At 41.3% G+C, this 25,000-nt stretch overlaps 1 protein-coding gene across 6 annotated transcripts in view; it reads left to right on the plus strand.

The window, feature by feature from the left end:
• The window catches only part of KIAA0232 (KIAA0232 ortholog), an 85,887-nt gene that overhangs the window by 35,009 nt on the left and 25,878 nt on the right, over nt 1-25,000 (plus strand). For all 6 annotated transcript variants that reach the window (XM_075930774.1, XM_075930771.1, XM_075930770.1 and 3 more), the window contains 3 exons: nt 12,301-12,367; nt 15,904-15,985; nt 20,211-23,499. In XM_075930774.1, coding sequence (XP_075786889.1) covers nt 12,301-12,367; nt 15,904-15,985; nt 20,211-23,499 — 3,438 coding nt within the window. The remainder of the gene's footprint in view (nt 1-12,300; nt 12,368-15,903; nt 15,986-20,210; nt 23,500-25,000) is intronic.

Here is a 25,000-nt window from a genome sequence, read left to right on the forward strand (position 1 = left end):
GTGATAGATGCATCAAACCCACACAGCTCTTCACTGTTGTCAGGAGCATTGCAAGTGCAGGATGCATACACTTAAAGAGCTGAAGAGGAACAGAATCAGAAGGGAAAATGACAGTTTAATGGAGGACAGCTGGATGTGGGACAAAGTGAGGACCAGTTCAGGGTCGGTTGATGGTATTAATGGAGCAGCTGCTGATGGTGAAGTGCTGCTTCTAGAGCCAATGAATTAACAGTGGTTGGTGGGATTGCATCTTAATGCAGGATTTGGATAACTGACAGTGACTGCAGAATTTTTGGTTATAAAAGCTCACATTCCTGGATCTGGGTGCTATGTTCACTCCAGCACCCAGAATGAGATCTGCACACACAGTGGGGAAGCAACTGGCGATTGCACTGTGGAAACTTGCAACACTAGATTGCTGCTGGTCAGGATGAAATAATTTTGGAGCTGGAAAATCTATTGTGAAGGGCTGTTGTCGTGCAAGTATATTGGCCATTAATCATTTCCTGGAGTGCTGTAATGGAGTTCCCAAATTGCAGTGGAGCAAAATATGGCACTTATATCCATATTTTGTCATCAGACCACCTTGTCATAGAGTACATCATAAGAAAAGGCTGCTTTTTATGGTTATGTGAGAGTGGGGTGTTCACTGGGAACATTTCCTCCAACATAAATGTTGTTTGGTTAGGGAAAATGCATGATACTCACATATTTAACAAGAGAGAACTGTTGAAAAAGTTATAAGCAGGGACTTTCTATCCTGATTGCCACTGATAATCTGGCAATGTTGAAATTTCAATAGTGATACTGGGGGAACAGCAAGGAAAGTTTCAACTACCTGGTCAGCAAGTACAGAAAGTAGGGATATAATCAACTAGTCGACTATCAGATAAGCAAAAGCTTGTCGGATAGTCGACACACTAGTTGTTCCCCCTCCCCCCGCCCCTTTCAGCCTCAATCAGAAAGAGGCAGCAAGGAGGGGGGGAAGGAGGAGGTCTTGGGGGCCAGCGGTTCCCTCCAGCTCCATGGGAGGAGGCAGGGGCGCACTGGTGACGTTCTACCTTTGAAATGTACAAGAGTTCTCGCTGGGGCTCTTGTGCATTTTGAAGTGGAAGTGCCGCTTGGAGCCTGGGACCAGCAGGGGACTCGGATTTTCCTGCTGGCCCTGGGCTCCGTGCGGCTTTTCAGTCTTTGAAATGCACTTCCGCCTTTGAAATGTACCAACAGCCCAGCAGGCTTTTGCTACATTTCAAAGCGGAAGCACCCTTATTGTCTAATTGACTAGTTGATGAAAATTCCATTGACTATTTGATTAGTTGATTAATCTAATTTTAACATCCCTAATGGACAAATGTGCTTTGGTAGATTGAATGGTTGCTGGTGGTTACTCAGAAAATGACTTCGCAGTTATCGTGATGATTGTAACTGCCTGCTGTGTCCTGCATTATAAAGCAAAGGGAGTAAAGTTGTTGCCAGGGTGGATGGTTGAGTGGCTGTGTATTGACTTGGGTGAAGCAAAATTTCTTATTTCTGTGTACAGATTTCTATTGCAAAAAGTGGAATAGCAGAGTGACTTCTGCACCTAGAAATATTTCATTTGTTGTAAATTAATTGTTGAGCTGGTGATTACCTTGTCTCTCAAAATAGTGAATAAAATGCCTTGCTACCCTTCTGTTTGTCTGGACCAAGGAAATGAGATGTTGAATGATCTCCTAACTCGGGTGGGGAAACTTTTTTGGGGGCGCTGTTGTGTGATTTGATTTATTTTAGATCCAAGGGAAACCAGTACACTCCAGGGCTACTTAATCACTTTCTTACTTACTGTAAGCTTTAAGCAGTTAATACAGTTACTTAAGTTTTACAAGCCTTAAGAACAATTACTATATAATTTAAACCTTAAATACTATAAATTCTAAAGCAATTAATACAGTGCAAAACAATGCAAAAACAGTTACTAAATTATCTATTATATACAATAATAAAGCCTAATTCACTTACAGTTCACCTGCATGCTACCTACAGTGTCAGGCAGGAGGTTGTGGTTCCATTTCTTCCCACGTATTGGAACGCTATGCACTGGTGTGAAGGGCCTAATTACTTCTAGTTACATCGAGCAAGATGTGTGGGCCAATCCTGCCCATTCCCTCCCATTGATTGTTCTTAATAAACCCAATTTAGAGCGGAGAGAGACTTGGTTGTTCTAATAATATTTACCAATTGATTACGTATTGTGTAGGATACGTAAAAAGCCCAATGCCCCTATTTGGAGCACATCCTGCTACCCAGGATGTTACCTAAACTATGTGCATATTTGACAGTTTCATGGCTGCATCTATATTTTTTGCTGATCAGAAACAGAAAAACCAGTACAAGGTTGCTTGTTCTGTGTTCTTGGCGTGGTTTCGCGTACCATGCTTAATCTGCAAAACAATTCCTGTGGGCCTTGCATGCGTGCTTTGGTGTGCCAGACTTGAAACAGGACAGAAATCCACACTTTGGACAAGGCAGCCATCACCATTTATTTCCAAGGCAGGGTAGTCCAAGCCTCCCCTACAGGTGCGGGCCACTGACCCACAGAAAAATCAGTCAGGGACTGTGCACAAGTGAGAAACAAAAACACCACCCTTCACCAGCATGGGCTTCCCAATGCTGGGGGCAGCCCTGAGCCTCAGGGGCTAGATCCAGGCAAGCCAGGGGCTACATCTGGCCCTTAGGTTCCCCACTCCTGTCCTAACATTTCCACTGCTTCCCAGAACAGTACAAAAGATGGGAATGAGAGCTGGGCATTGATACCATGTATATATCTTCCTGTCTGAGAAGGCTATGGCTCTCAGGCTGCCTAGCACTAAATATTTGATAGTCTTTATCACTTAGTGGTCTAATGTTGCAAGACCTCCCATTCAGGACTAGGCAGGTTTTGGGCTTATAGATCCCAAAATAGAAGATGACAAATATAACTTATTTTTCTGGCTGGTACAATGTCCATCGTTTTAACTGTTCTGTTAAACCAGTGAAACATAGTCTTTAGTTCCCCCAGTAAATCTGTATTGTGGGTGTATAAGCATTTCAGTAAAAAGATCTGCTCTCTGGAGTATAATGTTCTCAGTATTTTCAAGAAAAGAAATATTATACAAATCCTAGAACTAATTGTATTCCTACCCTTCAAGGTTATAGAACATAATCTTAAAATCTCATTCTGCTCCTTGCAGCACTACCCACATTGAAGCTCTGCACGAGGTGTTGTCATACCACAGATCCTTTAAAGTAGGCCTACTGATGTTACCGTCAGTAATTAGATCAGGGCTTTTTATTTGAATTTGGGAGCTTTCTCTATCAAGACTGAGTATTGTATTTTTCATTCAGGCAGATGATCCTCAAGCCGATGATCTCACAACTATCATAGCACTCCTTCCTTAAGTAAATTCAAGAAGTACTACTTTTTCTGGGAAGCACCAAAACACTGCCATTCAGGACAGACAGGTCTTCAATATTCACATCTGCCAGTCGGCCATGTGTTTATCAAATTCTGCATTTTGGTTATCTAGTCTACCAAAATAAAGTAAATTGTATTTGCTAAGAGGTCTTCTCCATGTCTTAGTGCTAGGGAAAGATGAAAGTGATATTTATATGTAATGTCTTATGTTGGATGTCCAGAGTGTTAAGGATTATATTACCTTCCTGCCTCGTGTTTCTTTGAAAATCCCATTGTATGGTCCCATTGTGGCCTTAGTAAAAAGAAGGGGAAGAAAATAGTTGTGTACTTGCCTGAAAAAAATACTTTTGTTAAGTAACGAGGTCCCTAAATCCAGTCAAAGAAAATGGAATCACTTGGCAAAGATGAAATTTGATATCCAAGGATTTAGGTTCGTTGTCAGTAATTGGAAATTGCTATTCGGTTGGACATTCTTTCCCCCTCCTTCCCCCTCAATTATGTTTAACACACACTTGGTAATGAGAAAAGTATATTTGTGTTCCTTGGCTGTGGAAAATTATCTCACCTGAAGGGAACTTAAGGAGTCAGGGCTTTCCTTTGCTCCTAGTGACTGACTTGACAGATCTGGTTCTGCCTCTGTTAACTTAATTACTTTAAGGCAGGGGTGTCCAAACTTTTTTCAAAGAGGGCCAGATTTGAAGAAGTGAACATGCGTGAGGGCCGTCCCCACACTCTCAGCCCCAAGGCAGAGGGCCCGCGGGGTCGGAGGCGGGCGGAGAGCGCAGGGCACGCCGGCCTCACGGCGGCCCGGGGGCAGGGCGAACCTGTAGCCGAGCGGGGGAGCGGGGCTGCAGACGTGCCCTACAGGGCAGGCTCTAGGACCGCGGAGGCCATGGGCGGCGGCGGCGGCGCGGCCGGAAGCGGCGCGCTGGGCGCGCCAGTTCAAAAGAACGCCAGGGAGCCAGGAGAGGGGGAGGAAGCGGGGGCCGTATTAAACCGGAACACGGGCCGCAATTGGCCCGCGGGCCGGACTTTGGACATGCCTGCTTTAAGGAAAGGACATTTTCAGGTAAATATGGACAATTTTTTCTATTCTGTGCCTTAAATTTATATTCAATGTTTTTAAAGGTTTTATAGTGCAGTTAAAGAAAATTTGTATTTTTAAAGTGCAAACGATCTTTTAAGAAACTAAAAACATGGACTCTTATCTAACAAATTGTCTAAATTTGACAGAGTAAGTTTAGCAACAAATGTACAATTGGTGTGAATCATATTTTATACCTTAGTTCATATATCTTAACAGTTGATACGCCCAGAACAGCTGTTTAATCCTTCACTTGGTGACAGCCTAATGCCAAAAAAAGCAATCCAGTGCACTGCAGTTATGCGCTATCAAAAAGTGAAACTAAGAACTTGTATCTCATTGTGCAAAGCTGTATTTTGTGAAAGTGAAGAACTGCTTTTTAAGATTTAAAGTGTAATAAATGTCACTGTGAACTGTAGTGACTAATTCTTTTATTACTATTACAATAATTACCATTAACAATTAAAATGTAGTGCTTTTGTTTGACCATGGAGCTTCACCGATCTAGAAAAGACTTATTTCTTTTTTCCACAGACCTTATAACTGGTATAAATACAATACAAAAACAAAGTAAGGTCTAGGATACAGTTCAGGGCAGGACAAGGAAGACTTTACTTTGTTTCACATGGAGAAAGATGCAAAGTCATAGCTAGCTAAGTAAAAAATATATGTACAATATATCTAAAGTAATTCTTAAAAATGTCATTTATAATATCTAGTTCTGAATTGTTCAGATTTTTCAATGTGGGTAGCCATTTCACTGGTATGTCATAGAAGGTAAGCCCAGTCAGCTGGCCCATGTATAAATAGTACCATTTGGAAGAAGTAGGCAGTAAATATTTAACAGATCCACTGAAAAGATGCTAAATAGCCATATGTTCATGCTACCCTCAGTTCTGTAGACTAGAAATTTGGTGAAATAATCATGAGATGTGACCATCACAACAGCAGAAACTCGGGGAAAACATGCTAAATATGCTGGAGAGTAACTATTTCTGTAACACACTTTCAGATAAACTTTAGAGTGAGTCTGTTGGCCCTGATGTACAGATGCTGAAGGTACAGCTAATCTTTAGGATCCCAATGATACTCAGTCCCTTGAAATTCCTGGCTAAAGCTGTAAAGATACAAAATCTCATCCCCCCTGCCTACAGATATAGCACTGATACTTGCATTTTAATGGGCTGGAACTTGGTATAGATAACTGTTGATAGACTAGTTTTGTCTTCATTGGTTAAAATTGGTTAAATCAGCATTTAAAAAAAACAACAACCAAGTATTCCCAAAGGAGTATATTTGTGGACTTATTTTTTTTCAAAGCAAATCTGCTGTATCGATTAAAGACCATTATTTTTAAAGTGTGCAAAACTCTTTTTTCTTTAGAGAATGGCTTTTCCTTTGAATTCAAACCTCTTACCTTACGTGCTTGAGGATTGTGGCTTCAAGATTTATCTTACTCCTTGGTTAACTAAAAGAGCTGTGTTGATTTGTTCTGGATAAAGCTCTATTTTGTAAGCAAGAGGCAAGTAGATTGGAGAAAAGTCACACTGCTTTTGTTTTTCTGACTGTGGGCAAATTCAGAGGCTTAATTTATCTGTTAACAACCCCAAACTAATAATCTGTCACTTATCCTTATATGAGCCAGTCTACCCATCAACCAGTGGGCAGAGTGCCAAAAAGTAAAACCTTTGATGGATTGAGATAGGAGTAAAAAGAGGAGGGGTGGGATTAAGTGGATCTTGGAAGGCACTAGACGAAAGAGAGAAAATAAAGAGATTGATTTGATGGGAAGGGAAAAACTAAAAATACAAATTTTAGAAGTGGTGGATTAGAAACCCTACCATGAGATTTTGAAGTAGAAGAATAGAGGGACTATTGTTGGAAGTTGATTTAGCTGAAATAAACTCGATATTTCACCCGAAGATAGAAATCATGAGTTAACCACTTTGTTGCAAATGCTATTGTAATAAAGTTCTGTGTATTTGATGTTGGGATACTTAAAATAATCACAAACCAATATAAATATTGCAGTCTAAAAACTAAGAAAAGCAAGGCACTTCAGGTGTGGATAATTTGTAATGTTTTAAATTCATATAATTCAATATCCTACTGAGACAAACAGATGCTAGCTGGTTACCTAACATTTCTTGACGCTTGGGGTGAAATGACTAAAATCCTAAAAAAAAAAAACCCCACAATCCCAGAAAATTACTTTTATATAGTATTGTTTTGTTAAATAAATCTCACAGGCAGCAAGAGAATATTAAAGCATTTTTAGCATTGCTTGTGAGTTGTTACATTGCTAATCTGCAGCCTGTTCTACACAGTGCAGTAAGAAGGTGAATAAATGATCTCTAGAGGCTTGACATTCTGCACTGTAGGCTTTTTTAACCTAGTGCTAGCTACATAGGAAGGCTGTGCATAACAGCATGCAGTATGTCAGCTGATTTAAGTATTAGTTTTGTGATGCAGGAGGAAACTGTTTTATTTCAAAACTTTTTCACTTCTTCAGCATAATGGTAAGCAGATTATCTTTTTCTTTCATATATTTGTGTTAGGTTAGTGTGGAAATTTTAAACTTCTTAGCCTTTATAAAGTTGTCACAGGTTATTTTTCATTTAGTCAGACTTGGGAGCAAAGTGAAAAGAAGACCAGCTCTTTCTATGTAACTTAAAAAAACAAACAAACAAACAAAGACAAACAAGCGTGTATATACTGACAGCCACTACAGCCAGGCAAGTTATATGTAATGTGCTATTCTGTTCTACTTTTTAAAATAGTAGGTAGTTTATAGATACTGGAGTCATATCCTAATGTTCAATATTGCTGAATCATCTTGAGTTAAGTATATGCTGTGACATTTTATATTTAGCACTTTCAACACTCCAGTTCTAGTTAAATTGGTTCGAAAATTGCTTATTTTAACTTCAAATAATTAAACTTAGAAATTAAAGAGCACAAGCCATTATTTCAGTATGATTTTTAAAATTAGCATTATTATTTCAGAAAGGTAAAGCTCTTTTTATTGTACAGTTTGGTCCTTTTTTCATAAAATGTCACGGTATATGAATACAGGTTGGGCCTCCCTTGTCCACCCTTGGGACCTGACCCATCCTGACTGAGTGAATTTGCTGGATTCAAGGAGGTCCCCTGCCACTGGCCTCCCAAGTTGCTCCCCCTCCTTGCAATTCACTCTGCTCCAGCCCCATTGCCACTGGGCTCCAGCCTGCAGGGTTTGGACTTGGGCTTCGGCCTGCTGGAGCTCCCCAGGATGGTGCTAGCTGCCCTGCTTCTGCTGTGCTCCCCTGGAGACGAGGCTTGCCGGATGCTCTGCTTTTGCCACTCACTGGTCCGCATCTGCTCCATCCAGCCAGGACATCCCAGGGGACAGAGCTCCTCAGCCTCTGTGGCCCTGCTTCTCCCCTGCCCAGCCAGGGATCCTGCCAGGGATGGGGCTCACCGATACCACTGATGCCCTGCCTGGCCAGGCCTCCCTAGGGATAGAGCTTCCCAGCTGTGCGGCTTCTCTTCTCCCAAGTCCAATGAGGGCTCCCAGGGATGGTGTTTGCACTCCCAGGTACCAGTGCTCTTTGATCCAAAAACATCTGTGGTCCTGGTAGACCACAGATGTTGCCGGGCCAGAGAATCCTGGATTTCGGAGGTTCAGTCTATATTATCGTATGTTAGCATTCCTGCCAGTTTCTTTCCTGAGAAATAAAGGTGTGTTAGTGTGTGCAAATCTTTTTTTAAAAAATGCATTGCACCAATATGGTAATGCAGGCAAATCTACCTCTCTTGCATCAGTTTCTTCACTTGTTGACCTCTTTGCTGTGTGTGTTACATTTGGAGAAAAAAGTTACATCACATTAACACATACACAAAGTTAGAAAGATTTTCGAGTCCAATTGAGAAGCAAATAGGGTTGCCAGGTGTCCGGTATTGAACTGGATAGTCTGGTATTTTCGCCTCCTGTCTGGTTAAAAAAATTCAGAAAATACTGGACATTTTAGGTGTCTGGTATTTTCTGATTTTTTTTTTTCCTGGCAAAGAAGCGAAAATCCCGGGTGCTTACCAGGTTCCGCAGAGGAGCTGTCCAGCCTGGTGCAGGGAGGGAAGATGGTGAACTGCAGCCAGCAGCCTATTAGGGCCAAAAGCCTCAAAAGTGTTTCTTAAAAGGGGACACGCTGTTTTTAAAAATGTATTTATTTATTTTGCCTAACGCTTGGGGTCCTTTTTTTTTCTTCTCTTTTTTTCTTCTTGTTTGGCATTTTTTCAGAAACCATATGGCAACCCTAGAAGCAAAGTTGTGGTGGTATCTCTGACCAGTGTAGGTTTGTCTAAGTTACAGTAACTTCAAGGACTGAGAGGACTGAACATCGGAGTTTTAATGGGAAAATCAACCTAATTTTTTTTTTAAAGAACTGTGACAGTGTAAAGAGGTCTGCTCATATAGCTTCTTATATCTCTCAGTATAGTTTTTTTCCTATTATGACTCCAGCCTTCTCTTTCTGAGTGTGAGTTGCAACACCATAATGTTTCTACACTTCCTCCTCTGGTTTCAAAAGTTTTATAATATTTTGGTTTCTCTTTGTATATTTTTCTACATACACTGACTGCCCTGCACTGCTCTCCTCCAAAAGCTCATTTCAGGCTGTGGCTTTGCATTCTGTGTTGTATTGACTGTGACACACCTTTTATTCTATTGGAATGGTACAGAATACTATTGTATTAGATTGCTGGAAGTATTACTAACATATTGCTCTTCTGATGTTTAACATTGGTAGTAGATTGGTAGCTTTCTCTAATGCTAGAACGGCTTTCAGGATTGTGGCACAGAATTGAGAGATAAAAATGAAAAAAGTTGGGTGTGAAAGTAATGGAGAAAAGACAGTTAATAGATAAGAGGCTGGAGATAATGGGAGGCTAACAAAAAAAAAGAGTAATACATGCATGATAAAAGAGCAGACAAAGAAATCACTTACAGAAAAGCTAGTTCAGACATGATTAGAAAGAGCAATAGTTTAGTGCCTGAATTAAAGTAAGAACTTTGGTTGCCTGTCTACTGTATTAGAATCATCAAATGAATTTTCAGGAGCCATCTTCACCTTTTTACCATTTTAAATAAATGTCCTTTCTTTTACTCCCCACTATGCTGGGGGACAGTCATCTTCTGAAAAACAGTTTAGGTGAATCCTTCAGTAGAAGAGTTATTCAACTTAAGTATATTCCAGTGATCTACTGATGTGATTTTTACTGTGATATTCAGATTAACTCTAATTCACAATATTAATACATAAAATTATATAACTGATAAACTCACACATACTTTACAGTAAGTTGCATAGTATGATCTTTTCATCTGGAAAAACCTCTTCTCTATGTTTGCATTTATTAACTTGTTTCACTTGATCACATTGACCCTTACTATACACATTTCTTCCTGGGAACAAATGCATAACATTTAACTATTTTCTGGTGCAGGGTAATACATACTTAGCCTGTAAAACATAGAAAATTCATAATTAGCTAGATATGTATACATTGTTTACAGTATTGTTGTAGCTGTCCCAGATATGAGAGAGATAAGGTAGGTGACGTAATATCTTCTATTGGCCCAACTTTTGTTGGTAGATTTGCCCAAATCATGGGAACAGGCACGGATACTAGGATGCCTCTTCAGTATGCTAGCTTCTTAATGGGACACCTGGAGGAGTAATTCCTAGAAGAACACACCAGAAAACCAACAGCATACATGAGATACTTCAATGATATTTTCATCTTTTGGCCAGAGGATCTAAACTCCCTCATGGATTTCCACCACAACTTGAACCACCATCATCCTCATTCATCACATTTTCTATAGAACGCTCCCACAAAAATTCAAGTACCTGGATGTCACAATCAGCTTCAACAATGAAACATATCATATATCATCAAAGCCATATTTATTGGGAACCACATCATGGAAGAAATCTTTCCCAAACCCACTCTTTTTGGCCATCAAACAACCTCCTCAGCTTTGCTAAGCTCATGGCCAAAAGCAGGCTTCCCACATACAACTCAGTGGTGCCAGACAGAGTTTGAATACCTTTTCATGGTGCTCAGAACCCATCCAAGTCCTGCCCTGCCTCACTTCCCTTTAATCCAGTATCTATTTTTAAAATAACGTAGCAATGGAGTATAAACAGTAAGCATTTCATTTTCCCTAGATGGCACAATGTTGGTGGGGATGAGGGCTCTTGGCTATGGGAAGGGGCTCAGGGTTAGGGCAGAAGATTTTAGTGCAGGAGATGAGGGTTGTAGCTGGGAGTGCAGGCTCTCTGAGGTGGGGCTGGAGATGAGGAGTTTGGGGTTTGCCCCTGAGTTCTGGGGGAGAGCACCCTTCCCTCCTCAGTAGGACACTCACCTTGCACCATGGTCATTACGTGTGCCCCTCTCAAGTTTGGTGGGTGTGTTACATTTCCCTGGAGCAAGAAATCCTCATCCAAAACCCAAGAGGGACAAGAGTTCAGAGGAAAACTCGACAGTCAACACACTTATCCCCACCCTCAACTCTAGAGACTATGGATGGGGTGGGGAGGGAGAAACTTCACCTGCATCCCAGGAAAAGCCCTAAAAGGAGCTGCTCATATGGAGTTGGTGCAGCTGGAAGTCCTGCTGGGGAGTGCTGGCCATAGGGCAGCAGGAGGCTGCATTGCAGACAGGGACATCACTGGGGAAAGAAATTGGTCAGTGGGAGGAGAAGGGGAAGGGATGAAGTTGTTTGCAGCAGGGAGATGGAAAACACCCTGAGTTTCTCCCCTCAAAGTAGAACTATTTGGGGTCGGGAAGGAATTTTCCTCCAGGGTCGACTGGCTGAGGCCCTGGAGGTTTTTCGCCTTTCTCTGTAGCATGGGGCACGGATCACTTACTGGAGGATTCTCTGCATCTTGGGGTCTTTAAACCATAATTTGAGGACTTGAGTTTCTGAGATATAGGTGAGAGGATTATTCCAGGAGTGGGTGGGTGAGATTCTGTGGCCTGCATTGTGCAGGGGGTCAGACTAGATGATCATAATGGTCCCTTCTGACCTTAAAGTCTGAGTCTATCACAGGCCCATATAACTAGATGCCAGATCCTAACAGAACAAATGGAAGACCTGCACTCCTCTCTCCACTGTTGTGGTGACCAAGACACCACCTCCCTCCCTCCCCCATTACACCTTTCAAGACCCATAGGTCCTTCACATGCCTGTCACAGCATTTGGTGTACCTCATCCAGTCCACTAAACGAATCAGGTAGGGGGGGAGGGGTGTGTGTGTTGTGAGAGAGAGAGAGCGAGATATATGCTGGATCACCTGTGGATGAGCATGTTTCATAAAACAATCTCTTGGTATCTGACCTTACTTCTCTTCTTCAAAGAAGCATGTACATCCTCTTCAGAAGTTGAGCCTGGGAGCAATTCGAAGCTCTGCTGGACACTAAAAACCATAGACTTAATAGGCACTGGTTTTGATTTTGTGACTTGTAAAACATTGTACTACCTGCTATCTCTTTTTTTGCTCGCTTATCTTAAGCAATCTTAATGGTTTGTCTCAGCTTGTATTCAATTTGGACTTTCTAATTACCTTCCTTAGACTTAAAAGAGCTTCATGAAGCCTGCAAACTTGTCTTTTCTACCAACAGAAGTTCTGATAAGAGAGATTACCTTGCCTATTTTGTGTCTTAAATATTTATACTGCATTCATAATTTGTGATACATATTCTTTTTAGTAATTTGCACTTCTGTTTTTTTGTTGTACAGAGCTCTGGGATCGAAACTTTAGTGGAGGAGCTTTGCTCTAGACTGAAAGACCTTCAGAGTAAGCAAGGTGAGAAGTATACTGAGGTCCAAGAACATTTGCAAAGTCCTATCATTCAGGGAATTTCAGGTTCAGATGTTCTGGTCTTATTACTCTGCTTCTTTTAAATAGGGTGAACAGTTGAAAAATAAAATTAATAATCTCATATCTATTTTCAGGTAAAAGAACATACAGGTATCTTCAAATGGCACATTTTAAATGAATAGATAAACTTTTGTGTGCGTGTTAGTCATATCCACTTGCTTTGATCATTTTTTTTTATTCCTGGTTACATTAGGCTTACCAAAGATAAGATATTGTGAGCTGGATTCTATTTCTTTTTGTAAATTACCACTCACTTACTAAGAATAGATTACTAAATTCCGTTTATGAAACAATCAAATGTATCTCTGAAATCTACCACCATGTAGGTAGTGGTTGATTAGGTGTCAGTCAGGTCATAATTTTAAAGACTACATAGAATGTAACTGAAACTGGCAAGTCTAAGGGGGAGAATCTTTTACTTATATTTGATATAAAAATTGAGACTGTAAAAGTGGAACCTCACAGTGCCACTCTTGCAGATTTGCTTCTCAAATTGCTATTGCTACACTGTTTTCTCTCCATAAACCTCTCTTGTTAGACTTGAGTAGAAATGAATATCAGGTATCTTTAAAGTTCTGCAGTCTTATAATATTCAGGTACGATTTGGAATGACTTCATACTACTGTATGTTAGGGATGTAAAGGGTTAACTAGTTACCTGATAACTATCACCCTTACAGGTAAGTGGATAGCAGTCCCCCGCCTGCAACGCTGTGGGCTCGGACAGGCTGGAGCGACTTCCCCGTCTGTGGGGATCCCGGTTAACTAGTTAAACTGGTTAAATTTAACTTTTTAAATGAGGTTTTACATCCCTATTTTATATAAAATACAGTTGTACAGTCTACAACCAAATTTCAGAGTAGCTGAGCATTCATCTAACTGCAGAGCAGCAGATTTTGACAAATTCAATAGCAGTAGAAATTGTCAAGTTAAAATCAAATGTCTTGCACATTCATGAGAAATAGAAATAACAAATTAAAAAGTGTGTACTTCTTCCTTTCTTAAGTAAGATTTCTCTCTTTGAAACTCAAAATAAACCTCCCCCAAGAAATTGAACTTTAGTAGCCTTGTTTCGTTGTACAGACAAAAGCTTCAGTGGCAATACTTGTAAACTGCCAGCCTTTTTTAAAAAAAAAAAATTAAAAATAAAAAGTTAAAATGAAGTACATTCAGTTTTCTTTTTGATTAGTTATTTTTTCTACACTTACATATTCAACCCTAATTCACATCTTAAACTGTTACATTCTTTTGCTTCAGTTTTTCAGAAGAAAAAAATCTAACTGTTCTAAACCTGATATCAGATGTTATCAGTCGTGCTCTTTGGATTTCAATGTTAATAAAAACATCCTATGTATCACTGTGAGCACCCAGGATAAGAACAACTCTTTAACCATGAAAAGGAGCGCACATTCAGCCCACACTGAAAGTTCTTCAGGTTGCTTTTCAGTAACCATTTGAAGTTGCCTCTGGTTTTTTTTTTTTTTTTTTTTTTTTTGTATATAAATCATTTATTTTGGTAAGAGTAAAGTATATACATAAACTGCATTTTTATATCTTGTATATTTTCATAGGAAAATTAACAAATCTATATTTTGCACAGCATCCATAACTGAAATCCCCCCTCTGCACTTCTCCCCCCCGCACCCCCCCCCAAAAATAATTACATTCATTGCTCAGTACTTCAGTTTTTTCCCCATTGAAATAAATGCGTAGTTAGATGCCAAAATCAATAGCAAGTCTATGTTAAATGGACAATTAATTTTGTATTTTACTTGTAAAACTTCCAACAGAGTGTAAGGGCATTGACAAACTAAGTACGATATAAAGTTAAATTGGACAAGAGTGTAGATAGGTCATGTATAGTCCACACTTGCAATGTGTTCACCTTTAGTGAAATTCGAGGCTTAATGAGTTGTACAGGCAGTCCCCGGGTTACGTACAAGATAGGGACTGCAGGTTTGTTCTTAAGTTGAATTTGTATGTAAGTCGGAACTGGCGTCCAGATTCAGCCTCTGCTGAAACTGACCAGCGGCTGACTACAGGAAGCCCAAGGCAGAGTTGCTTTGCCCTGGGCTTCCTGGAATCAGCCGCTGATCAGTTTCAACAGCGGCTGAATTTGGACGCCTGGGACAGAGCAGCTGAGGCGCTGCCGGGTAGGTCCCCGCAGCGCTGCCGCACCTCAGCGCTGTGGGAACCAACCCGGCAGCACCCCAGCTGCTCTACCCCAGGTGTCCCCAAGTCAGCTGCTGCTGAAACTGATCAGCGGCTGATTCCAGGAAGCCGGGGCAGAGCAACTCTGCCTCCGGCTTCCTGAAGTCAGCCGCTGGTCAGTTTCAGCAGCGGCTGACGTGGGGACGCCTGGGGCAGAGCAGCTGGGGTGCTACTGGGTTGGTCCAGTAGCGCCAAGGAGTGGCGCTGCGGGACCAACCCGGCAGCGCCCCAGCTGCTCTACCCCAGGCGTCGTTGGCGAGAAAAACCTGGTCTGCTGGGGAGCGCACTAGCTGCCCGCCCCCCCCGCCCAGCAGACCAGGGAGATGCGGATGGCGGGACCGCCAAGACGCGCCGCGGTCCTGCCTGCATCCTCCGCGGCTTTGCTCCACGTCTCCCTGGTCTGCTGGGGGGGGAGGGGGCTCCCCCCAGCAGACCAGGGAGATGCGGAGCAGCTTTTCTCGCCCCGGAGGACGCGGGCGGCGGGACCGCGGCGCATCTGGGCGTCCTGCCGCTCCCGTCCTCCGGGGCGAGAAAAGCCCCGTTCGTAACTGCGGATCCGACATTAGTCAGATCCGCGTAACTCGGGCACTGCCTGTATTTTAGAAACTCTCAATCTTAGGTTACACTTACAATAATTTGTATGCATGAAACTTCCAAGATCACAATTTTTCTTGCTAAGTAGTAATAGCTTGTACACACAACCTGTAGGCCACGTGTGGCCCACGGCCCGTTTGTTTGCGGACTGTTTGTTTCCAGTTTGGGTTTACGCAGAGCTCAACACACGGCCCGCGGCTGGTACCCTTTGAACATGGCCTCCACTGGGAACATGCTCCACAATGGCGAGGTGTCTCCCAGGTGGGGTGAACATTGAAAGATGCAAGTGGACAGGTGGGCTGGAACAGATGGGTACAGAGTATTGGCGTTTCTAGCCCCTAAGGAGGAGGTGCTGCGAGCACCGGGGTATTGTGGGAAGTGCTTTATATTCATGCCTGTCAGTGTGAAAAGCTATTTGCATATATGCTTGTATGTATGTGCAACTACACTTAAGTTGCAGCCCCTTGCATGTTCTGTGAGTATCACTGTGGCCCCTAGGGCTTCTAACATTGAGTAGTCCTGCAGTATATTATTGCAGATATCTAACTACTGGTGCATATCCTGTGTGTTCGTTAGGCACTTTTAGTTTATATTTTATAACTTTCTGAATTTCTCTGTGAAACTAAGATAACTTTCTGGCACTTTGTTTCATAACAGAGGAGAAGATTCACAAAAAGTTAGAGGGCTCTTTGTCTCCTGAGACTGATTTATCCCCTACAGCAAAGGATCAAGTGGAAATGTATGTTGTTGTTTTTTAAACTCAAAACTTAACATTTATCTAAATATGTCTTGGAATACAGTTATTTAAAAAGTAAATTGTTTTGTGGCCGTCAGAAATTTAAAGTTATTCCTGAGCACCTTTTAGCACATATGGTGTTCTAGGTGTTTGTTGCAAATGTATCATAAGCTATCAAAGACAACTTTATTTTTGTTGACATTTGTGGAACTGAATATTTGAACTTTAAAGTTCTGTTTATTCAGACTTTTTCCAATTTTTATTAAGGGGAATGTGTCAACTTAAAAGTGTTTTCAGTTACTGATCCAACCTTTTTGGTCCCCATGGCAGATTTATGGTGGTATAATAATGGTATCCTATCTTTCTCCCTTTTATTATGGAAGACAACACTATCTGAAAGTATGAAGTCAACTGTAAACCAAGTACTTGCATATATACCAAATGCCCGAGACAGTATCACTGAAATAATAGTTTCACTTTTGACTTCTTTGGAGAAGGAAGTACGATTTTGTTTAATCTTTCAATAAAGAATTGTAAGCAATCTTTCAAATATTGGTATAGCAACAGGAAAAAATGCCAGGCAGAAGTGCCTTTTTTAACAAGAGAGTGTCAATTTAATGAGGGAGAAATGATTGTACATTAATGTGAAAAATATTTAAAGTAACTTGCATAGTGCATTTTAATGTTCAGATAACTAACCCCAGAACTGTTGATTACAGCATCTGCCAATTTACAGATCTTGTAGAACTGAAGCATGTATTTGAATGGGTAGTATTTCAAATCCCTACAGCATTTCAAATTGGCAGTGTCATGTGGAGCCCAGGGTCAGCTGGGGAGACCGCAGCTGATCCCGAGTTCTGGGGAAATGCTGTGGGATTCTGGGATCAGCAGGGGACTCTTGCACATTTCAAAGCAGAAGCACCCTCGTGGAGCTTCTAATTTTGAAATGCACAAGAGCCTCCACTGGGGCTCTTGTACATTTCAAAGAAGGAATGCAGACCTGCTTATTGAGTAAGTAGTCAATGGAAATTCCTTCAACTATTCAACTAGTAAATTAATTGTTATTCAACATCTTTAAATGTCATCCCTCAGGAATTTTAAAAAATATATAGAGGTAATATATTTCAGTCTGAATTAGTGAAATACAGTAGACTTCCGATAATCCGGCACCTTTGGGACACAGGGGGTGCCGGATTATTGGATATGCTGGAGTATCAGGAAGTACTCCGGCAAGGGGGCTGTGACGGATCTGGGAGGAGATGGGGAGTTGGCGGGGAATGGCGCAGAGTGGGGCGAACCCTCCGCCATTTAGAAGGGAGGCAGGGGAAGCCCTGTGCAGCCGCTGGCAACAGGCCAGCTGGGGCTGCAAGCAGCAGCGGTGACTTGGGGAAGTGGGGGGCAGAGCAGCTGGGGTGCTGCTGGGTTGGTTCCACAGAGCCGCTCAGGTGGGGGGCGGTGCTGCGGGACCAACCTGACAGCACCCCAGCTGCTCTGCCCACAGCTTCCCCAAGTCCGCCGCTGCTGAAACTGACAATCGGAGGACTTGGGGAAGCGGCGGGCAGAGCGGCCCAAGTCCACTACTCGTCAGTTTCAGCTGCAGCAGCGGCAGGCTTAGGGAAGGGCACAGAGCAGAGCAGCTGGGGTGCTGCCGGGCGCCGAGCAGGGGGGTGAGGGGCGGCACTGCGGGACCAACCCGGCAGCACACGAGCTGCTCTGCTCTGCACCGCTTCCTCAAGTCCGCCGCTGGTCAGTTGCAGCAGCAGCGTGGAGTTGGGGAAGCGGCGCGCAGCAGCTCCAATTGTCCAGCTGGCCGGAGCACTTCCGGGCTCCAGTTGGTGCCGGACTATCGGGAGTGCCAGACCACTGGATGCCAGACAATTGGAGTTTTACTGTATATTTTTTCTCAACTGATAAAAGCCCTAGTATAGATAAAGCTGGAGGTATCAATGCCTGTTTTTACCATGTTAATTTAAACCTCAGACTTAATGTGAAATAATCTGTTTCCTTTCTGTACGAACAAATACAAACTATTATCTAAATCGATAATACATTTGATATATGGTTTGTTAGTGGGATGCTATTTTGGGAATGAGGGGCATGGTGATGGATTGAGAAATATGCCTTTGTTACAGTGATTTTTAAGACACTTTTTGGATTCCAAAACTTTGCAATTGATCTAAATGAGATATAGCATAATAAGATTAAAGAACATATAGGAACTTTGGTATTCCTGCTGGTGATGTGGATGTAAGAGATTTTCAGGTAACATATGCTTAGGACTCTGATTTTAAAATTGTATTTGAGTAAGCTGTTTCCAAGTCTTGACAGAGTGCCTTTGACTCAAATGAAAAATATGTTTGAAAAGCTTGCGATGATGGCTAAAACAAGTAGCTTATATAGATATTCTCAGAGTTTGGGGTAACTAGAATGTATATTAAAAGCTTCTCACTGTTATAAGGTATTTAACATAATTTGGTTTTCTTTTAAAAATCTGAACTATTCAGTTATAGAATCCTATAATTGTAGGGCTAGAAGGGACCCCCAAAATTAATCAAATATAGCCCCCTGCACTGTGGCAGGACCAAGTAAACTCAGACCATCTGTGACAGGTGTCTGACTTGTTTTTAAAAGCTTCCAATGATGGGGTTACACAATCTCCCTAGAAAGCCTGTTTCAGTGTTTAAATACTCTTACAGTTAAAATTCTTCCTAATAGCAAACCTAATCTCCTTTGCTGCAGATTAAGCCTATTATTTCTTGGATTACATTCAGTGGACATAGAGAATCGATCCTCTTTGTAATAGCCCCTTAATATATTGGAAGACTGTTATTAAGTTCTTCAGTCTTTTCTCAAAACTAAACATGCATAGGTTTTCCACCTTTGCTCATAGGATAGGTTTTCTAAACCTTTCATTGTTTTTGTTGCTGTCTTCTCAATTTTCCCAATTTGGACACAGTATTCCACCTGGAGTCTCAGAAGCGCCAAATAGAGTGAGACAGTTACCTGCTGTGTTTTTACATGCAGTACTTCTCTTAATACACTCTTGAATCATATTTTTCTTTTGTCCATTATATTTGACAACTTACATTCAGTTTGTGGTTCATTATAATTTCCAGATCCTTTCAGTTAATACTACCCTCCTAGCCAGTTCTTCCCAATTTTGTAGTTTTTGCGTCTGATTTTTCCTTCCCAAGGGTGTAGTGAAGTCTTCAATAAAGACTTTACTCTTGTCTTTATTGAATTTCACCTTGTTGAATTCAGACTGTTCAGAATTCAACATCATTTTGAATTTTAAATCTGTCACCCAAAGTGTTTGCAGTCCATCCTAGTTTGGTATGATTTGCAGATTTTTATAAGTATATTCTCCATTATGCAAGTCATTAATGAAAATATTCAATAGTACTGAACTCAGGATTAACCTCTGTAAGAGAGACTTTAGCAGCTTGATAGCAAACCATTGATGCCATTCTTTGCATATGGTCTCAACAAGTTTTGCACCCACCTTCTAGTAATTTCATCTAAATCACATTTCCACAGTTTACTCATGAGAATGTCATGTGGAAATGTATCAAAAGCCTTACTAAAATTAAGGTATATCATATCTATTGATTCCTCCCTACGCACTAGGTCAGTGATCCTATCAAAAGAGGAAATTGTTGCTTGGACATTTGTTCTTGACAAATCCATGCTGTCTGATTCATATAATCCTATTATTCTCCAGGTGCTTATAAATTGGTGGTTGTTGATATAGGAAATTTCTCATGTAAAATAGATATGTCATTTGGCAATTAATAGATTGGCTTAGATCTTGTGTAGAATATAGTCATGCAGTATTACTAGGGAACCCATACGTTCAAAACAAATTAGAAATTCTATACCTGAACCTTGATGGTTCTGAGCATCCTCCGCTCCCATTGGCTTCAGTAAGAATTGAGTTCTCATCACCTTTTAGGATTGTTTAGTAGATTTTTAAAATACAATTATATTTAAAATATAATAATTTAAACATAATTCTGTGCAAAATTTTAGGTAGTTTTCTGTTGTATCATTCAAATTCAACAAATTATACCTGGTATTTTGGCTCTCTTGGGTTGTAGAATATTCTAGTGATTATAAAGTGGAAGAACCTCAGTTGTGTAAAAAAGAAAAATTGGCAATTAAGTATTTCATAAATGCCTGTAGACGTTCTAAAAACTGAATTGTAATATCACATTTCTTTTTCTTTCAGGTATTATGAAGCATTTCCTCCTCTTTCTGAGAAGCCAATTTGCCTGCAAGAAATTATGTCTGTATGGAATAAATCCAAGGTTTGCTCTTACTCTAGCTCCTCATCTTCATCCACTGCTCCACCAACTAGCACCGATACATCCTCTCCAAAGGATTGCAATAGTGAAAGTGAAGTAACTAAAGAGAGAAGTAACAAAGCATCTGCCGCTGTACAAGAAAGAACCCAGCAGAAAAAAAGTAAAACTGAGAGAGAGAACAAGTTCAGTAATGGCACTATTGAAGATAAGCCTGCTTTATATAAAAAGCAAGTCCGACACAAATCTGAGGGAAAGATGCGTCCTCGCTCCTGGTCATCTGGTTCCAGTGAAGCAGGTTCAAGTTCAAGTGGAAATCAAGATGAATTAAAGGCATCAGTGAAATGTATTAAAGTAAGACATAAAACAAGGGAGGTTCGAAATAAAAAGGGGCGGAATGGGCAAAGTAGGCTTTCAGTGAAAACTGCTGAAAAGACCGAAAGAAAAATCCAGAGTGGAAGTAGCAGCAGCAGTGGGTCAATCAAACAGTTGTGTAAAAGGAGTAAAAGACCATTAAAAGAAATTGGAAGGAAAGAAGCTGGCAGTAATGATGGAAAAGATGTGTATTTAAACAACAGAAATGAAAAGGAATATAAGGAAGAACCTTTGTGGTATACTGAGCCTATTACAGAATACTTTGTTCCTCTGAGCAGAAAAAGTAAGCTTGAGACTACATACCGCAACAGACAAGATACATGTAATATAACATCAGAGGCTGTAGAAGAATTGTCTGAATCAGTGCATGGTCTTTGTATTAGCAACAATAATATTCATAAAACATACCTCGCAGCAGGTACTTTTATTGATGGTCACTTTGTAGAAATGCCTGCTGTTCTAAATGAGGACATTGACCTCACTGGGACCTCAATATGTTCTCAACCAGAGGACGACAAATATTTGGATGATGTTCATCTGTCAGAACTAACACACTTCTATGAAGTGGATATTGATCAATCCATGTTGGATCCTGGTGCCTCAGATAAATTGCAAGGAGAAAGTCGGATTTTGAATATGATTCGACAAAGTAAAGAGAGAACTGATTTTGAGGCAGAATGTTGCATAGTGTTAGATGGAATGGAGTTGCAAGGGGAAAGTGCAATATGGACAGATTCAACCAGCTCTGTTGGTGCTGAAGGGTGGTTCTTGCAAGATCTTAGTAATTTAGCTCAATTTTGGGAGTGCTGTTCATCTTCTAGCTCTGGTGATGCAGATGGGGAGAGTTTTGGAGCAGATTCTCCTGTTAGACTCTCCCCTATCTTAGACAGCACAATGCTTAATTCACACATGCTTGCTGGCAATCAAGAGCTCTTTTCAGATATTAATGAAGGGTCTGGTATAAACTCTTGTTTTTCAGTGTTTGAAGTGCAATGCAGTAATTCTGTTTTACCATTTTCTTTTGAAACACTCAGTTTGGGAAATGAAAATGCAGATTCTAGTAGCAGTGCTAATATGCTTGGAAAGACACAGTCTAGATTGCTAATATGGACCAAAAATAGTGCCTTTGATGAAAATGAACACTGTTCCAATCTTTCAACAAGAACTTGTAGTCCATGGTCACACTCAGAAGAAACACGTTCAGACAATGAAACTTTAAATATTCCATTTGAAGAATCCACACAATTTAATGCAGAAGATATTAATTATGTAGTTCCTAGGGTGTCTTCAAGTTACGTAGATGAAGAAATTCTAGATTTTTTTCAAGAAGAAACCTGCCAGCAACAAGCTAGAACTTTAGGAGAAATATCCACTTTGGTTTTCAAAAAAAAATCTAAACTAGAATCTGTCTGTGGTATTCAGCTAGAGCAAAAAGCAGAAGGTAAAGATTATGAAACTACACAAGTGTGTAGTGAAAGCAGCCCACATGGAGATGGCTATAGCTCAGGGGTTATTAAAGATATTTGGACAAACATGACAGACAGAAATTCTGCAGCAATGATAGAAATAGAAGGAATAGAAGATGAATTGTTTTCAACTGATGTAAATGACTACTGCTGCTGTTTAGATACTGAAGCAAAAGTTGAAGCCCTCCAGGAACCCAATAAGGCAGTGCAGCGATCAGAGTATCATCTTTGGGAAGGTCAAAAAGAGAACTTGGAGAAGAGAGTGTTTGTTGCAAATGATTTATCAGAAATAGATGGTGGTGATTATACTACACCATCAAAACCTTGGGACATAAACCAGGATAAAGAAAACTCATTTATACATGGTGGTGTGTATGGAGAGCTCAAAACATTTAACAGTGATGGAGAATGGGCACTGGTGCCCCCCAGTCATACAAAAGGAAGCTTATTACAGTGTGCAGCTTCTGATGTTGTGACAATAGCTGGTACAGATGTCTTCATGACACCAGGAAACAGCTTTGCTCCTGGCCATAGGCAGTTATGGAGGCCATTCGTATCATTTGAACAGAATGAGCAATCAAAAAGTGGAGATAATGGATTGAATAAGGGGTTTTCATTTATCTTCCATGAAGACTTATTGGGAGCGTGTGGTAACTTTCAAGTTGAAGAACCTGGACTTGAATATTCATTCTCTTCCTTTGACCTGAACAATCCATTTTCACAAGTTCTTCACGTAGAGTGTTCATTTGAACCAGAAGGAATTGCATCTTTCAGCCCTAGTTTTAAACCCAAATCAATTCTGTGCTCTGATTCAGACAGTGAAGTTTTTCATCCCAGGATATGTGGTGTTGACAGGACACAGTACAGGGCTATACGGATTTCTCCTAGAACTCATTTTCGCCCAATTTCTGCATCCGAGCTTTCTCCAGGGGGTGGAAGTGAGTCAGAATTTGAGTCAGAAAAAGATGAGGGAAATATTCCAGCCCCTTCTCAAGTAGATGTGTTCGAAGATCCACAAGCAGATCTTAAACCACTAGAAGAAGATGCAGAAAAAGAAGGGCATTATTATGGAAAATCAGAGCTTGAATCTGGAAAATTCCTTCCCAGATTAAAGAAGTCTGGAATGGAAAAAAGTGCGCAAACATCACTAGATTCCCAGGAAGAATCATCTGGAATGTTGTCAGTAAGCAACCAAAATCCCTGTTTAGAGTGCAGTATGAAAGAATCTCTAGAGAAGAGGGATATGGAAAACTCCAAAATAAACTGCAGAATAGTGGAGCAACATGAAGAAATTAACAGATTTTGCAGTTGCAAAGCAGATTGCCATTTCCCTACATATGAGGATAATCCTGTTTCTTCAGGAGAGCTAGAAGAGGTATGTGTAGATGTAAGATTATTGGATTTGCAGCTAGCAACAATCAATAGAGATCTTGTGCAACATCAGTTCTGGTAATATGGTAGTTCAGTTTAATGGATGAGATCTAATTCTTGGTTAAGAGAGTTAATGATCTAATGGTACAGATTGAACCTCTCTAGTCCAGCACACTCTGGTCTGGCATGATGTTAGTAAGCCAGATGTCCACTAAGCATGGGTGTGGCCAAGTTTCCCATGGTCCCAAAATGTTTGTTTACAGCCACCAGTTCTGATTTTCAGTGTTCTATGCTGCTGTACAGCTCCAGTCTATCCATAAATGTCTTCTGAGTGCCCAGTAAGCAGTGGAAGTGTTGCTGCTAGACAGTGACCTCCCATGGTTGAACAAATTCTCAGGGTCCGCACCAGTCAGGTGCCAAGGTGCCAGATTAGAGAGGGTCAATGCCAATGCCCCAATTCCCGACTCCATCACCCCAAGTTTGTAGCGTCGGTTACTAAAGTCAGGTTGGGCCAAGGGGAGTAAAACAGAAGCCCTTGGCACGCATTGAGGGCCATCCACGCTGAAGGACATCTGTTACCAACGGGACGGTTAGCACTCTGTCCAGCTGATTCCCAGCTCGCACCCAGGCCCAGATGCTTTGTCTCTGCTTTGTCTTTGCCCTGTCGGCTCTTAATATATTTAAAAATCAGAAGCACAGTGGAGGCGGGAAGGGGAGAGCATCACGAGCTGGGACAGCTGATTGAGTGAGCCAAGTCCCCCCTGCTGCACTCTAGCCTTTTTAGATTTAAGAGGCAGGCCAACAGGCTCTTTTAATACATTTAAAAGGCAGAGCAGCAGCGGGGTTAGCTACCACATCTGGGAGATAATCTTGCTCCAACACCCTTAGGCAGGTCCTGGCCATTGTAACAGGATGGGTCCTCCAGACTCCAAATCATTCGGCACATCTCTCAAAATGGGGCTGGGAGAGGGATGCCCTGGCTGCCAGGGAGTCCAAATGTGCCCCTACAAACTCTGTGATCTGCGTGGGTGACAGGGTGGACTCCTAAAGCTTTAGCAAGAGGCCTAACCAGCTGAACGTGGTTATGGTGAATTCTGCATGAGCCTTGACCACCAATTCAGAGGGCCCCTTGATCAGCCAGTCGTCCAGATAAGAGAAGACCAGGATCCCTTTGTGCCGCAGGAACGCTGCCACCACTGCCATGCACTTTGTAAAGACCCTTGGTGCGACAGACAGACTGAAAGGCAACACTCTGAACTGATATTGGGAACCATCCACTATGAAATGAAGGAACCTTCTGAGAGCCGGAACTATGGCCACATGAAAATAAGCATCCTTCAGATGAAGTACCAGTCTCCCAGATTCAGTGAAGGGATAATTGAGGCCAATACTGAATTTTAACTTTTTCAGGTATCTGTTTAGACCGCATAGGTCTAATATGGAACGTAACTTGCCATTGACTTTATTGGGATAAAGAAGTAACTGGAATAAAACCCTGTTCCCTT

Source organism: Pelodiscus sinensis, chromosome 5 (assembly GCF_049634645.1).
Source record: "Pelodiscus sinensis isolate JC-2024 chromosome 5, ASM4963464v1, whole genome shotgun sequence".
In the NCBI taxonomy this organism is placed as follows: domain Eukaryota; kingdom Metazoa; phylum Chordata; order Testudines; family Trionychidae; genus Pelodiscus; species Pelodiscus sinensis.